Source organism: Hemiscyllium ocellatum, chromosome 40, assembly GCF_020745735.1.
Source record: "Hemiscyllium ocellatum isolate sHemOce1 chromosome 40, sHemOce1.pat.X.cur, whole genome shotgun sequence".
Lineage (NCBI taxonomy): Eukaryota > Metazoa > Chordata > Chondrichthyes > Orectolobiformes > Hemiscylliidae > Hemiscyllium > Hemiscyllium ocellatum.
Genome location: NC_083440.1, coordinates 7277739 through 7291882, shown reverse-complemented (window position 1 = coordinate 7291882; position 14144 = coordinate 7277739). Strand labels below are relative to the sequence as shown.

The window sequence follows — 14144 nt, the reverse complement described above, 5'->3', positions numbered from 1 at the left end:
TAACTGAATCTTTCAAGGAGGTGACGAAAGTGATCGATGAGGATAGCACAGTGAATGCTGTTTACATGTATGTTAGTAAGGTTTTCGACAAAGTATCTCATTTCAGGCACACCCAAAACAATAAGATGCATGGGACCCATCGTGACTTGGCCACGTGGCTTCATAATTAGATTGCCCATAGAAGGCAGAGGTTAGTAGTACAAGGGTGTCTTCAGGATGGACGTCCGTGAGTCATGGTGTTCTACAGATATCAGGACTGAGACTTCTCCTGGCTATATATGACTTAGATGGAAACATCGAGAGGTTGGTCAGTAAGTTTTAAGACGAAACATAAATCATGGTTCCCTTTATTGGTTGGGATGTCATTTTATAGTTTTACAAGGCTTTGGTCAGTTCACGCCATGAGGCCTTCGTTTAGTTGTGTTCACTTCATTACAGTAAGAATGTGAATGTTTTGGAGTGGGTGCAGGAAACTTTATCAGGATTCTGTCTGGATTGATGGACATGAAATAAGGAGAGACTAGGAAAAGTCGGATTGCTTTCCTGGGAGTAACGGACGCTGAGGGGATACTTGATTATTATCTATAAATGTTGAAGATGCATAGATAGAGTTGTCCTTCAGAACTCTTTTTTTCGCCCAGAGTTAAAATACCTGAAATTAGGGGGAATGCATTTAAGGGGAGGTGGGGGGGGGGGGGGGGGGGTGGGCTGGGAGCGGAATTTCAAAGGAGAGGTTGAGGAAAGCTTTTTCACAAAGAGTGGTAGGAGTGTGGAACACGGTGGAGGCAGATACGATAAATGACATTTAAAGCAATTTTACATAAGATCATGAATATGCAATGAATGGAGGGAAATTGATCAAGGGAAGGCAGAAGGAATTTGTTTAATTGGGCGGTATGTTCCAAATAACATCATGGGTGGTAAGCAGCCAAAATAGTGCTGTACACAACTACCATCATAATTCAACGTGCACTTCTAATCAGTGCCTTGATTGGGAAAGATAAATGCTTGCTGAACCACGTTTCTAATTTGTACAATAGATTTCAAGTGTCCGTAGCCTTGTACACCAAGGTCTGCCCGATCCTTTCAGCTTCCTGAGCCTAATCCATTCAGTGTGCACTTCCTTACTTTGTTAGTTCTTCCAAAATGTGTCAAATATCACTTTTCCGGTTTAATTTTGTTTCTGGCCATCTGCCACGCCACCAATTTGTGTATCATTTGTGACCTTACTGATCAAGCCTTTTACATGTGTACCGAACAAATGACAAAGAACCGAAACCTAACTCTGGAAAATCATGGACACAAGGCTTCCAGTAACGGAGTACCATTCACTTATTGCCCTCGGATTCCTGACACTCAGTTAATTTTGGACATATGTCCGGCATCCTTTGTACTCTTTACTTATTAACCAGTAATTATTTGAATCTGATATGATTTGTCCTTCGAACTGAGAATTTTTAGAAAAATGTAGTATTTTATAATTTTGTAGGCAGAGGACAGAAGGAAAGAATTGGGGTAAAGTCCCACTGTGAAAGACAGGGTTAGGTAATTTTGGTTTAGAATAATAGAGATTCACTGTGGAAGAGTGGTTAGCATTGCTGCCTCACGGGGCTGGTTACCCTGGTTTGATTCCAAACCTGGGTGACTACCAGTGTGGAGTTTTCATGTTCTTGCATTTCTGTGAGCGTTTTCTCCCACTGTTCAAAGAGTTTGTGGGAAGTTTTGTGGGATGGCCATGGTAAATTGCATGACATATCAAGGGATGTGTTTGTTAGCCATGGTAAACTCACTTGAGGGAGGATGGGGTGGTTGGAATGGTATTCTGGTGATCAGTGCAGAATTGATGGGCTGAATTGCTTCTTTCTGGACTTCAGGGATTCTATGAATCTACATGTCAATGAATGTGTGAACACTGGATGTCACAACTGTTGACTGAAGGCAGGGTGGCCTTTTGTTGTTGCTTAGTCATTCACAGGATGTGGGCTTCACTGTCAAATTCAAACATTTATTGACAAACATTTAATTTTAGTTGTTAATTTCCTCAGACACCAGTTAAGAGTCAACCATATCATTGTGGATCTGGAGTCACAAATAGGACAAACAAGGTAAGGAAGGAAACCAGGGAATAATTCCCCAATCAAGAATGATTGGGATTTAAAAAAATATATATAATTTTAAAATTCCGCCATTTGTCATACTGGGATTTGAACTCAGAACTCTGGATTAATCACAGGGTTGTCTGGACTAATCTTCTCTTGATTAGGCAATAATACAATCATTGCCTCCTCTAAAACTCTCGATCCAAAAATACATTTTGACATGCTCAGGGATAATTAGCAAGTTATGGACTGTTGTTTTGTGTCTTTAAGAAATAAGGTAAATAGCTTTTTTTCCCCTTAATTAGGACTTGGATGCGTAGATGTGTGTAATTAACTAATATTGGGTTAATAATCCCAGTATGATGTACTTAATGTCTTAAACGTTTGTTCACTTGGCATGATTGCAATGTTTTCTGACTGCTGTCAACTGCATAATATGCTAAATTACTAAAAGGGCAATTGCTCTGTCTATGAGCCACGAGACAGGAATGATGGATCTTGGTGCTGTATGATCTCAGAACATGCCTGTGGCACGATTCCTCAGTGGTGAGCACTGTTGCCTCACAGCACCAGAGACTCGGGTTAAATTCCCAGCTCGGGTGACTGTCTGTGCAGAGTTGCACATTCTCCTCTTATTTTCGTGAGTTTTCTATGGGTGCTTCAGTTTCCTCCTGAAATCCAAAGATGTGCCATATCATTAGGCGCACCATTTACGGTTAAATGTAGGAGAGTGGGCCTGGGTGGGTTACTTTTCAGCGGCCAGTGTGGACTTTCAGGCCAGAATAGAATGTTTCCACACTGTAGAGAATTTAACCTGTATTATTTTTGACAAGACATGAACCTGGCTTGAAAGATTACAACTTTGCATGTTACATTTTTACAACGTGGTGTCTTGTTAAATAATAAAAATAGAATCATAACGTCTCTCAATTTTGAAAAAAGGTTGTTTGGCCATTAAGGTAAAAGCAATGACTGCAGATGGTGGAAACCAGATTCTGGATTAGTGGTGCTGGAAGAGCACAGCAGTTCAGGCAGCATCCGAGTCTGCATCAAATCTCCCGTGAGCATCCCACGGAAATTCAGCATATCCCCATGATCCTGCACGAACCATGACCAATCACTAAACCTGTGCAACTTTAGATGTGGGGGGAATCAGAAGCCCCCAAATGAACCATACGGGCGCAGGGAAAATGTGCAAACTCCACAAACACAGTCATCCAAACGCTGGAATCGAATACAGCTGTTTGGTATTGTGAGGCAGCAGTGTTAATAAGTGAGCCATAACGCTTCAGATTCTGCTTCAACAACAAAACTGATATTCATCACAAAACAAAGTAAGATAAAATAGTCATACCATTTATTTACTAACAATGCAAACTGTAAGATTACAAATGGCAGTACAAGTAGAAACCCACATTGGCTTTGGAAGTGGGCAATAATAATTTCGAATATAGGTACTTGAGGAAGGTTTCTGATAGATTACTCAGGTTGTTAGAAGCACCACTTTGGATTCAATGTATTAACGATTCGGACAAAAGAACTGAAGGTACATTCAAAGTTTGTAAATGGCACAAAGATACATAGAGTGATCAGTGGCGTTGAAGAGGTGGGGCGGCTGCATAACGACTTGGGCAGATGAGGAGACTGGGCATAAAAAGTAGCAGATGGCTTCTATTGTAGGAAAGTGTGAGACTATAAAGTTCAGAAGGAGTAATAAAGGCACAGGCTATTTTCTAAATGGGAAAGGGCTTCGGAAATATGATGTATAATGGCACTTGTGAGTCCTAATTCATGGTTCTATTAATACCAAAAGCAGGTACAGTTGGCAGTTAGGATTCATTTCAAGACGGCCAAGCAATAACACGGAGATATACTGTTTTGGCTGTATACGAATCCCGTCAGACTGCTTTTGAAATATATGATCAGTTTTGGGCCTTGTAATTAAAGGAAGATATGTTGAGTTTGAAGGCATAGTGGAGGTTTCAAAGAACGATTCTGGGGATGAAGGGCTTATCATATCAGCAGACGCTGAGAACTCTGGATCAGTAGAAGACACAGCTTAGGAAGTTGAAGGGGGGATCTCATTGTAACCTGCAGAATACTGAGAGACCAGGATACAGTAGAACTAGAGAAGATGTTTGCAGCAATAGGAGAGATGAGGATTCGAGGGCGCAGCATTAGGATAAAGGGACGACAATTTAGAACTGACGTGAAGAGGACTTTCTTCAGCCAGAGGGTAGGGAATCTTTGGAATTCGTTGTCACGTAAGTCTTAGGTGGGTAGGTCATTGTACATTCAAAGCAAAGATATATCAGTTCGTGACCAGTAAGGCGATCAAAGGTCAAGGGTAGAAAGCAGGAAAATGATCAGCTATGATCAAGTGGTCGAGCAGACAGGATGGGCGCAATAGCCTAATTCTGCACCAATATCTTACAGTTTTATGAATATCCTAGCTAATTAGACAAATACAGGAATTATACGAGCTGCGACCATGATGCTTGAATGACCAAAAAGCTCTTTGGTAGTTTGGAGAATCAGAAGTGACAACTTTAGATTGATAGTGTGATGCTTTGAATCTTTGGACCTTAGAGAGCAACATCGCAGAAAGGAGGCCTTTCGACACTTCAACTCTGCCCCAGTCAAAAGAACCAAACTGACATCATTTTTTGATGCTTTGCCCAAAGCTTTGTAGCTCTATGTTAGGAACAAATTGATTTTGTTTTCTCAGTCTGTCGTCAGAAATCTCCAGGTCTTCATCAAAGAAGAAGATGGTTCATTCCCCTGGAACCTCTCCCTCTCTCACTGCCCGCCTCCCAACGGTAAAATTTCTTATTTTTAAGTCTTGGATCAATGCTGCGTCAGCCATCTGTCGAAAACGTCTCAGCCAGTGACAGTTGGAAATCACTATTGATACCATGGTATTCATTTTTCCTTTCCCTACCATCATCAGAAGATTGTTCAGCACGCTTTCGAAGATCAAAATGTTTCTTAATTTTCTCCAAAACACACTTGCACCAGATACTTTGCTGATGTTGAAGGAGGCACCATGACCTCTGTCACTCTTGGGTATCCCCCTTTATGCTTTATGTGCTCGAAATTTGGAAAGTCACTTACTGCAGTATTAGCAGTTCAATGAAATCTCACGCTGTACAGTAAAATTAAGAATTTTTTTTAAAGGAACTTCCCAATAATATTAATCTTAGAAAGCTGCTTTGTCAAGTAAAAGCAAATACACACAGCATTTGCATCGCACCTAGTTCTTGCTAGTATATAATCCTCAACTCTACTTCTTGTAAAGCATACAAACATGACTTCTTTAATACACAGACCAGTACCACTGTAGTCGACACATCGGTGTTTTTATCGACACTTGAGACTTCAGGTTTCAAACTGGAAGCTGCGACAGTGTCTTCCTGAAGCTTTCAGGTATGTCAACCTCGCCACTCTTATTTTTAATAACCGGTGTTGTGCTTTTCCATCTGACTGAAAACAATACTTCATCTTCGTCAGTCCCAGAGAGTCAAAGGTGACTTGATTTCTTTCTACGAGTGCTTGGTTCTATTGCATCCATCAAAGAAGCTCACTCGCTCTGACCTTCTGTTTTTTTGGTGAACTGCTTAGTACTTCTATCTTGATCGAACACTTTCACAGGACTGAAAATGAAAACGACTAGAATTTCAATATTTGATCTAAAGATTTATTTGAATTAACCAAGGATCCCCAGCAAACTGAAAACCAGTACATTTTCAGACCTCTCCGGCAAAACTTTGGGTCCTGTGCTGGGTTGTAAACAATCTTAAGTTAGCAGAAGGGCATTATTTTATCGGAAACCATTCACTCTCTAGGCAGGCTTCAAAATACTTTTCAAAAGAAAGCACCATGCTTACAGAAACACATACTTGTTAACTATTTACCTCAGACACATAGAGATGCTGTAACTACCATGAAAGAATATGCACAGCAAGCTTTTTTATTATCTGGCACATGCAGGACCTGGTATGCTGTAGTTCAGCAAAAATTCCGTTTGATCAAATATACCAGTTGATCCAGATGTCAATATAATCATTTATAAAATACACACTAGTAATAGGAATGTAACGCGGGGAGCATAAATCATCGCTGCTTAAGCTTTATTTACAGCATAAATCACTTAACTAATAACGCAACTTTGCCTTAGGAAGAAGCTACTGCGCAGAGACTTCTCACTTACACCAGACGGGTACAACATGATTAAACAGTAAATTCAAGAGTTTTGAGATATATAATTTTTGGCAGTCTATCTAGAGTATCTGTTCACGAGATGCCATTTTAAACAAAGCTTACTTAACAAATGAATCCACAGTTAAAGTCCGATTAGTACAAATTAATTTCGGAATTGTTTATTCATTCATTTGGATATGAGAGCGATGTACTTCTCTTGTGAGAAACCAGGAGACGTTGGTGAGTTGGTTGTAATGCACCTTTATGAGTGGAGGTACAGAGTAAATAAATAAAATGTGTTGTGCTAACTTTTGATAAATCAATTTGAGCCCAATTTGTGTAACTCTATGACAATCTGAGTTTGTAGATTGGATACTAGACAAAGAATTTGATGGGTTTACTGGCACGGTGCAAGAGAAGACCAGTTTAGGACAGGAAATGGAAATGTTGCATTTCACAGAGCAAGCGCAGATCATTTAAAAAAAAATCAACAAAACATGAAGTGTTCAAAAGAAGTAAATAGCGAAAAAGGATTGGATTTCATGAGCCGCAGTGTCTATAGCAGAAGGCGCTCACAGAAAACAATTGTGAAAGCAATTCTGATAATTATCCACGTGCAATAAGCTATTGTGAGACCTGGAAAAATTGTGAAAACTCAATTGAATAGCGAGTTCAAAAATAGTATTTGAACAAAAGATAACCAAAAAACTTACTTTGAACATAAATATAAAAACCAGGAGCAGGAGTAGGCCGTCTGGCCTTTCAAACATTCTCCACTGTTCAATTAGATCATGGATGATCTGTTCGTGTACTCAGATCCACTTATTCCCATTCTCACCGTCCACCTTAATTCCCTCACTGTTCAAAAAAAGCCATCTTAGCTTTTAAAACGTTTACTGAAATAGCATCAACTACTTCACTGAGTAAGGAATGCCATGGGGTTGCAATCCTCTGGGTAAAGAAATTCCTCCTCAATTCAGTCCCAAATCTGCTCACGCTAATCTCAAAGCCTTGCCCTCTCTTCCTAGTTTCACCTGCCAGTAGAAGCATTCTCTATATTTCTAATTTAATTAATCCCCCCATAACTGTATGCGTTTCAAAAACATCCCTCCTTATTATTCTGACTTCCAATGAATATCATTCCAGTCTGCTCCGTCTATCCTCATAAACCAACGCCCTCAACTCTGGAACCAACATAGTGAGCCTCCTCTTCACCCATTCCAGTGTCAGTATATTCTTTCTCAAGTAAGAAGACCAAACTGCATACAGCACTCCAAGTGTGGCCTCGCCATCACCCAGTACAGCTCCAACGTAGCCTCTCTGCATTTAAACTAAATCCCTTTAGTAATGAAGGACATCCTTCCATTTATCTTCCTAATTACTTGTTGTACCTGCAGGCCAACCTTCTGTGATTCATGCACAAGGACACCCAGGTCCCTCTGCATTGCAGTATGCTGCATCTTTTTACCATTAGAGTTAGAATCATATTTACTCTTGCTCCAACCAAAATGGATGACTTCGTATTTGTTAACATTGCTTTCCTCTGCCAGACCTTTGCCGACATTTTCACAGTCCTCTGTACACTTTCCTCTGCCACTCATTTTAGTGTCTTCTGTGAACTGTGATACACTACACGTGGTCCCTGACTCAAAATCAGCTATATAAATCATGAAAAATTGCAGTCCCAACAGTGATCACTGAGTCACACTGTTAGTCACCGATTGCCAACCAGAACACCATTCATTTATCCCCAAGCTTTGCATCTTTCTAGTCAACCAATTTTCTATCCATGCTAATACTATAATAGTAACACCAACCTTTCTTATCTAATACAGCAGCTTCTTGTATGGGATCTTGTCGAAGGCCTTTTGGAAATATTGATGCGCCACATCCACTGGGGCCACCGTGTCTAGCTTGTTCATATTATCTGCATAGAATTCCAAAAGAAGTAATCTGCTCTGACTGCCCCAGCGTCCAACGCGTTTTGAAAAATTGCCATCAAGGTATTTGTTATTTCTCCCGCCATCACGCAGAAGAATGGGCAATTGCAAAGACGGAGATTGCAGCTAGCTGCGTGGCATTTTCACAGGAATGATTGCACCATCTTTCTGTGTTAGTTTGTGATCGTGTTCCGTTGTGCTCTTTCACACGCTGAGTGTTTAACATTTCCTTTTTATATCATTTCAAGATTGGCGAAAATCATTTGCTGTGACGACAGTTCATTTCTGTGGTTAAACATGGAGGAGTGGGTAATATAGGAGAAACAAGAAGCCTCGGAAATAAATTTCTCCAAGAGACAGACCAAAGATGATGAGAATGCAGCTTTTGGGGCAAATCCTTCTTCTTTCTCTGTGTTTGGAGAGTAAGTATTTTCTGTCTGCAGTAAGGTCAAAAGAAATATTTTTGGTTAATGTTGCTAGTCTTGCAAATGGACAAGCATTCTATTGTTGTTGAAGGATTCTGGAATTGAATGCTAAAGGTAAAGTCACCATTATCGACTGAACGTTGATTAAACAAACCTGACTGGTGTTGAAATACCCGAGCTTTATCATGCCTCAGGCAAATTGTGAGTTTAGCAAAGAGAGCCCTTCGTGGTAATTTCAGCCACAGCAGGAGTTGAACACTTGCTGCACGCGTCAGGTACGGTGGTTAAGTGTTTTCCAATGCTGCCTTTCAGGTCCAAGGTTGCAGGTTCAACCCCAGCTGCGAATGAAGGATTGCGTGGGTTTTGTACCTTCTGTCACTGACCTCAAGCGCTCTTGCTGCGTGCTCTTCCCTCCTGCAGTCTAAATATGTATAGGTTTGGTAGATGATAAATTCCCCTGTAGTGTCCAGCATTGAAACAGGTTAGGTGGATTACTATGCATGGTTTAGATGGGGTGCCCTTCTGAGGATTGGTCAAGACTTAATGGGTAGAAAGGCCTCTTTCTGCACATTCTGGATTCTACAATTCACGACATTGCAAGCCAATCTTTTAGGCCAATGAGGAAAATGACCCCATCTCATAGTTTGCACTTAAGCATTAACGAATGCTGCTCTGTTTTCTTCTTCTATGGACTCTGACCAGCCAGCTCAGAGCCAGTCCCTGGGGCGAAGAGATTATCCAAAAGAAGCTATTCTAAGGCAGCCTGTTAAGGTAGAAACAAATAGCGTCCACTCAGTCTGACACATGACTTCAGCTGGAGGTTATCCAAATCACTTACTACGTTGAACTTCAGGTTAGTGTGGCAGCGAGGCGAACAGTCCTTGATTACGTCTTTCATTTCTATGCTAGAGTAGTGTGAACGATGAAACTGGACACCTAGATATATTCATTCTTAACTCATCGATAGCACAGGTGAAGGCACTTCGATTCATCATGTCTGTGGCAATCCAAACCAACCAGCTAACTATTCGAACCTATTTCTCCATAGCCTTGGCAATGCAAGTGCGCATCTAAATACCCCAGTAATAGAATGAGGGTTTCTGCCTCTATCACCCTAACAAGCAGTGAGCTCCTGATTCCGTTCATTCTCTGGGTGAAAAACCTTTCCTTTACATTCCCTGTAAACTTTCTGCCCCTTACCTGAAATCCATGCCACGAAATATTGATCCATCCATCAGGGGGGAGGGTATTTTCTTAAATCTATCTATCCCGTTAATGTCCTGATAAATTTTATACATTTCAAACAGTTCTCTCACAATCTCCACTACTCTATTTATATAAATGATTTGGATGTGGACATCAGAAGCACGTTTAAACGTTTCCAGGTAACAGCGAATTTGATAGTGTAGTGAACAGCAAAGCTGATTATCTCACAGCACAATGTGACCTTCACCAGTTCAGCCCAATGGGTTCAGGAATAGCAGGTGGCGGTTAATTTGGATGAATGTGAGGTGTTGCATTTTGATAATGCATTCCAGGGAACTACTTATAATCAATGTTATGACCGTGGAAGTGTTGCCGAAAAAGATGATATTCGGATTATTCGGGAAGCAAAGGGGGTTATGAGAGAAGTTGCAGGGAGGTAGTCACACCTCAAGCACCAAAAAAAGGCAGATGGGTTACAGTCAGGGACAGAAAGGGATCCCCTGTGGACTGTTCCTTCAATAACAATATATCATTTTGACCACTGTTGCGGGGATGGGGCGGGGGTTGGGTGAGACTTACCGGAGTAAGCCACGAGGTACAAGTTTCTGGCACAGAATCTGTCCCTATTGCTTAGAAGGGAAGGAGGAGAAGAGCAGAGCATTCGTCATTCGGGACTCCATATTTACAGGGACAGATAGGAGGTTCTGCGGGAAAGAGATATTCACACAGACATAAATTCTTAGCGATGTACAGCACGGAAACAGGCCCTTCAGTCTTATCCATGCCGACCAGACACCCTCACCCAATCTCCTCCCACCTGCCAGCTCCCAGCCCATATCCCTCCAAACCCTTCCTCTTCATATACCCAACTGAATGCATTTTAACTGTTGCAATTGCACTAGCCTTCATCACTTCCTCTGGCAGCATATTCCATGCACGTAAGATGCTCTGTGTAAAAAACGTTGCTCCTTAGTTCTCTTTTCTATCTTTTCCCTCTTACCCTAAACCTATGCCCTCTATTTTGAACTCCCACACCCAAGGAAAATGCTTTGTGTATTTATCCCATCCATGCCCCTCATGATTTTCTAAACCTCTTTGTTGTCACCCCTCCGCCTCCGACGCTCCAGGGAAAACTGCACCAGCCTGTTCAACCTCTCTTCAAGATCAAATCCTCCAACCCTGGCAACGTTCTTGTAAAATTTTTCTGAAACCTTTCAAATTTTGCAACATCTTTCTGATAGGAAGAATACCAGAATTTCACACAATATTCCAACAGCGGCACATCTAATGTCCTGTACAGACGCAACCTGACCTCACAACTCTTGTTCTCAATACTCTGACCAATAAAGGAAAGCAGACAAACGCCTTCTTCACTATTCTATCAACATCCGATTCCACTTTCAAGGAGCTATGATGCTGCACTCCATGGTCTCTTTGTTCAGCAACGCTCCCTAGAACCTTACCTTTAAGTGTATAAGTCCTGCGAAGTTTTGCTTTCCAAAAATGCAACACGTCTCATTTTTCTAAATTAATCTACATCTACCATTTCTCAGTTCATTGGCTCATCTGACCAAGATCCCGTTGTAATCCGAGTTAACATTTTCTCTGAACTCGACACCTTCAATTTTGATGTCATCTGCAAACTGACTAATTACAGCTCTTATGCTCACATCCAGTTCATTCATATAAGTGATGAAAAGTAGTGTATCCAGTACCGATCCTTATGGCACCCCACTGGTCACAGGCCTCCAGTCTGAAAAACAACTCTCCACTACCATCCTCTACCCTCTACCTTTGACCCCGTTCTGTGTCCAAATGGCTCGTTCTCCCTGTATTCCATGAGATTTAACCTTGCTAATCAGTGTCCCATTGGGAACCTGTTGAACGCTGTAGTGAAGTCCATATAGATCATGTCTGCCGATCTGCCTTCATCAATCCTCCTTGTTACTTCGACACAAAAGTATATCAAGTTTGTGAGCCATGATTTCCCACGCAGAAGGCCATGCTTTCAATTACTTAATCAATCTTTGCTTTTCCAACTATATGTATATCCTGTCTTTCAGGATTTCCTCAACAACTTGCCCACCTTCGACGCCAGGCTCACTGGTCTTTAATCCCCTGGCTTATCCTTATCATCTTTCGTAAACAGTGGCACCACGTTAACCAACCTCCAGTTTTCCTGCACGTCACCCATGACTATCGATGATATATTATCTCAGAAAGAGAGACAACAATCACTTCGCGAGCTTCCCACAGATATCTAGGTTATACCTGATCAGTTCCTGGGGATTTATTTACTTTTATGCGTTTCAAGACATACATCACTTCTCCTTCTGAAATATGGATTTATTTTCAAAATGTCACCATGTGTTTCCCTGCATTGTGTATTTTCCATGTCCTTTTCCACATTAAATACTGATGTGAAATACTCCCCCATCTCCTGCGACTACACACAAATGCGGTCGCCTTGCTAATCTTTGTGGGGCCCTATTCGCTCTCTAGTTACCCTTTTGTCCTTAATGTAGTTGTAAAAAACGTTTGGATTCTCCTTATCACTATTTGCCAAAGCTATCTCATGTCCCTTTTTTGCCCCCCGATTTCTCTTTCATGTATACTCCCACTGATTTTATTCTCGTTGAAGGATTCATTCGATCTATCCTGTCTATGCCTGCGATATGTTTCCTTCTTTTTCATAACCCTCAATTTCTTTTGTCATTCAGCATTCCCCATACCTCGCAGCCTTTCCTTTCATCCTGACAGGAATATGTTGTATCTGGACTTTCGTTATCTCATTTCTGAAGGCTTCCCATTTCCAGCCGTCCCTTTACCTGTGAATATCTGTCTCAAATAGCTTTTGAAAGTTCTTGTCAAAATTGACCTTTCTCCAACTTTGAAGTTCAACTTTTAGATTTCGTCTATCTTTTTTTCCATCACTATTTCAAATCTAATAGAATTATGGTGGCTGGCCCCAAAGTGTTCCCCGACTAACACCTCAGTCACCTGCCCTGCCTTATTTCCCAAGCGTAGGTCAAGCTTTGCACCTTCTCTAGTTGGTGATTCATACTGAATCAGAAAAGTTCCTTCTGCACACTTCACAAATTCCTCTCCATCGAATCCTTTACACTATGGTAGTCTCATTCGATGTTTGGAAAGTTAAAATCCCTGGTCATAACCACTCCATTATTCTTACAGATAACTGAGATCTGCTTACAAATTTGTTTCTCAATTTCCCTCTGACTCTCAAGGAGTCTACAATACAATTCCAGCTGATCACCCTTTTCTTTTTATCATTTCCATTCAAATAAATTTTCGAGATGAATCCTGGGAATATTCAACCTCAGCACAGCTATAATGTTTTCCCTTATCAAAGACGCCATTCCCCTCCTCTCTTGCCTCCCTTTCTGCCTATCCTGAAGATTTGTATCCTGGAATATTAAGCGGCTGGTTTTGTCCTTCCCTGAACCATGTATCTGTAATTGCTATTCCCGGGTTACTAACCATACTATAAGTTCACCTGCCTTCCCTGTCAGACCTCTTGCATCGTAATAAATGCAGTTTATTTGATCAGTCCTACTTTATTCTCTGCTTTGTCCCTGCCTGCCCGGAATGTTTGACTCGCTTCTTTTCTCGACTGTAACAATTTCAGATTGATCTCTTTCCTCACTATCTCCCTGGTTCCCACCCCCCACTTTAGTAGTTTAAATCCTCCCAAGCAGCTGTAGCAAATCTCCCTGTAGGAATATTAGTCCCCACCCAATTTAGGTGCAATCTGTCCTTCTTGTGCAGGTCAATTCGAACCTAAAACTGCTTCCATAGATCCAGCCCCCTACCAATTCTCATGCAACACGTCCTTCTTGTACAGGTCACTTCGAACCGAAAAGAGCTGCCAATGATCCAAAAGTGTGAAGTACTCATGGTTGGTGTATTGCCTCCCGGTGCCAGGGTTCGTAATGCCTTGGATCATGGTTTATGGATCCTTTAGGGGGAGGGGGAGCAGCTCCAAGACATGGTCCACGTAGGCACTAACGACATAGTTAGGAAACGAATTGGAGATGTAAAGCTGAAATTCTGGAACGTATGGTGGAAGCTTAGTGCGGAGACAAGCCGAGTTGTTGTCTCTGGTTTGTTGTCCGTGCCACGTGCTAGCGAGGCAAGGCATAAGAAGAGAGAAGAGTTGAACACGTTGCCACAAGAATGGTGCAATTGCGAGGGTTTCTGATACTTGGATAACTTGGTGTCATTCTGCGGTAGGTGAGACCTCTACAAACAGGATG

At 41.5% G+C, this 14144-nt stretch overlaps 1 protein-coding gene across 7 annotated transcripts in view; it reads left to right on the top strand.

The window, feature by feature from the left end:
* Nucleotides 1-207: 207 nt before the first annotated feature.
* LOC132834537 (erythroblast NAD(P)(+)--arginine ADP-ribosyltransferase-like) overlaps nucleotides 208-14144 on the top strand; it is a 31715-nt gene continuing 17778 nt past the window's right edge. The window contains exons 1-4 of one of the 7 annotated variants that reach the window (XM_060853465.1): nucleotides 208-303; nucleotides 2046-2105; nucleotides 8135-8302; nucleotides 8488-8661. In XM_060853465.1, coding sequence (XP_060709448.1) covers nucleotides 8607-8661 — 55 coding nt within the window. In that variant the 5' untranslated portion in view covers nucleotides 208-303; nucleotides 2046-2105; nucleotides 8135-8302; nucleotides 8488-8606. Of the gene's footprint in view, nucleotides 308-2045; nucleotides 2106-5426; nucleotides 5526-8134; nucleotides 8303-8487; nucleotides 8662-14144 lie in introns of all 7 variants that reach the window. The other 6 variants (XM_060853463.1, XM_060853464.1, XM_060853466.1 and 3 more) reach the window with 6 other exon arrangements.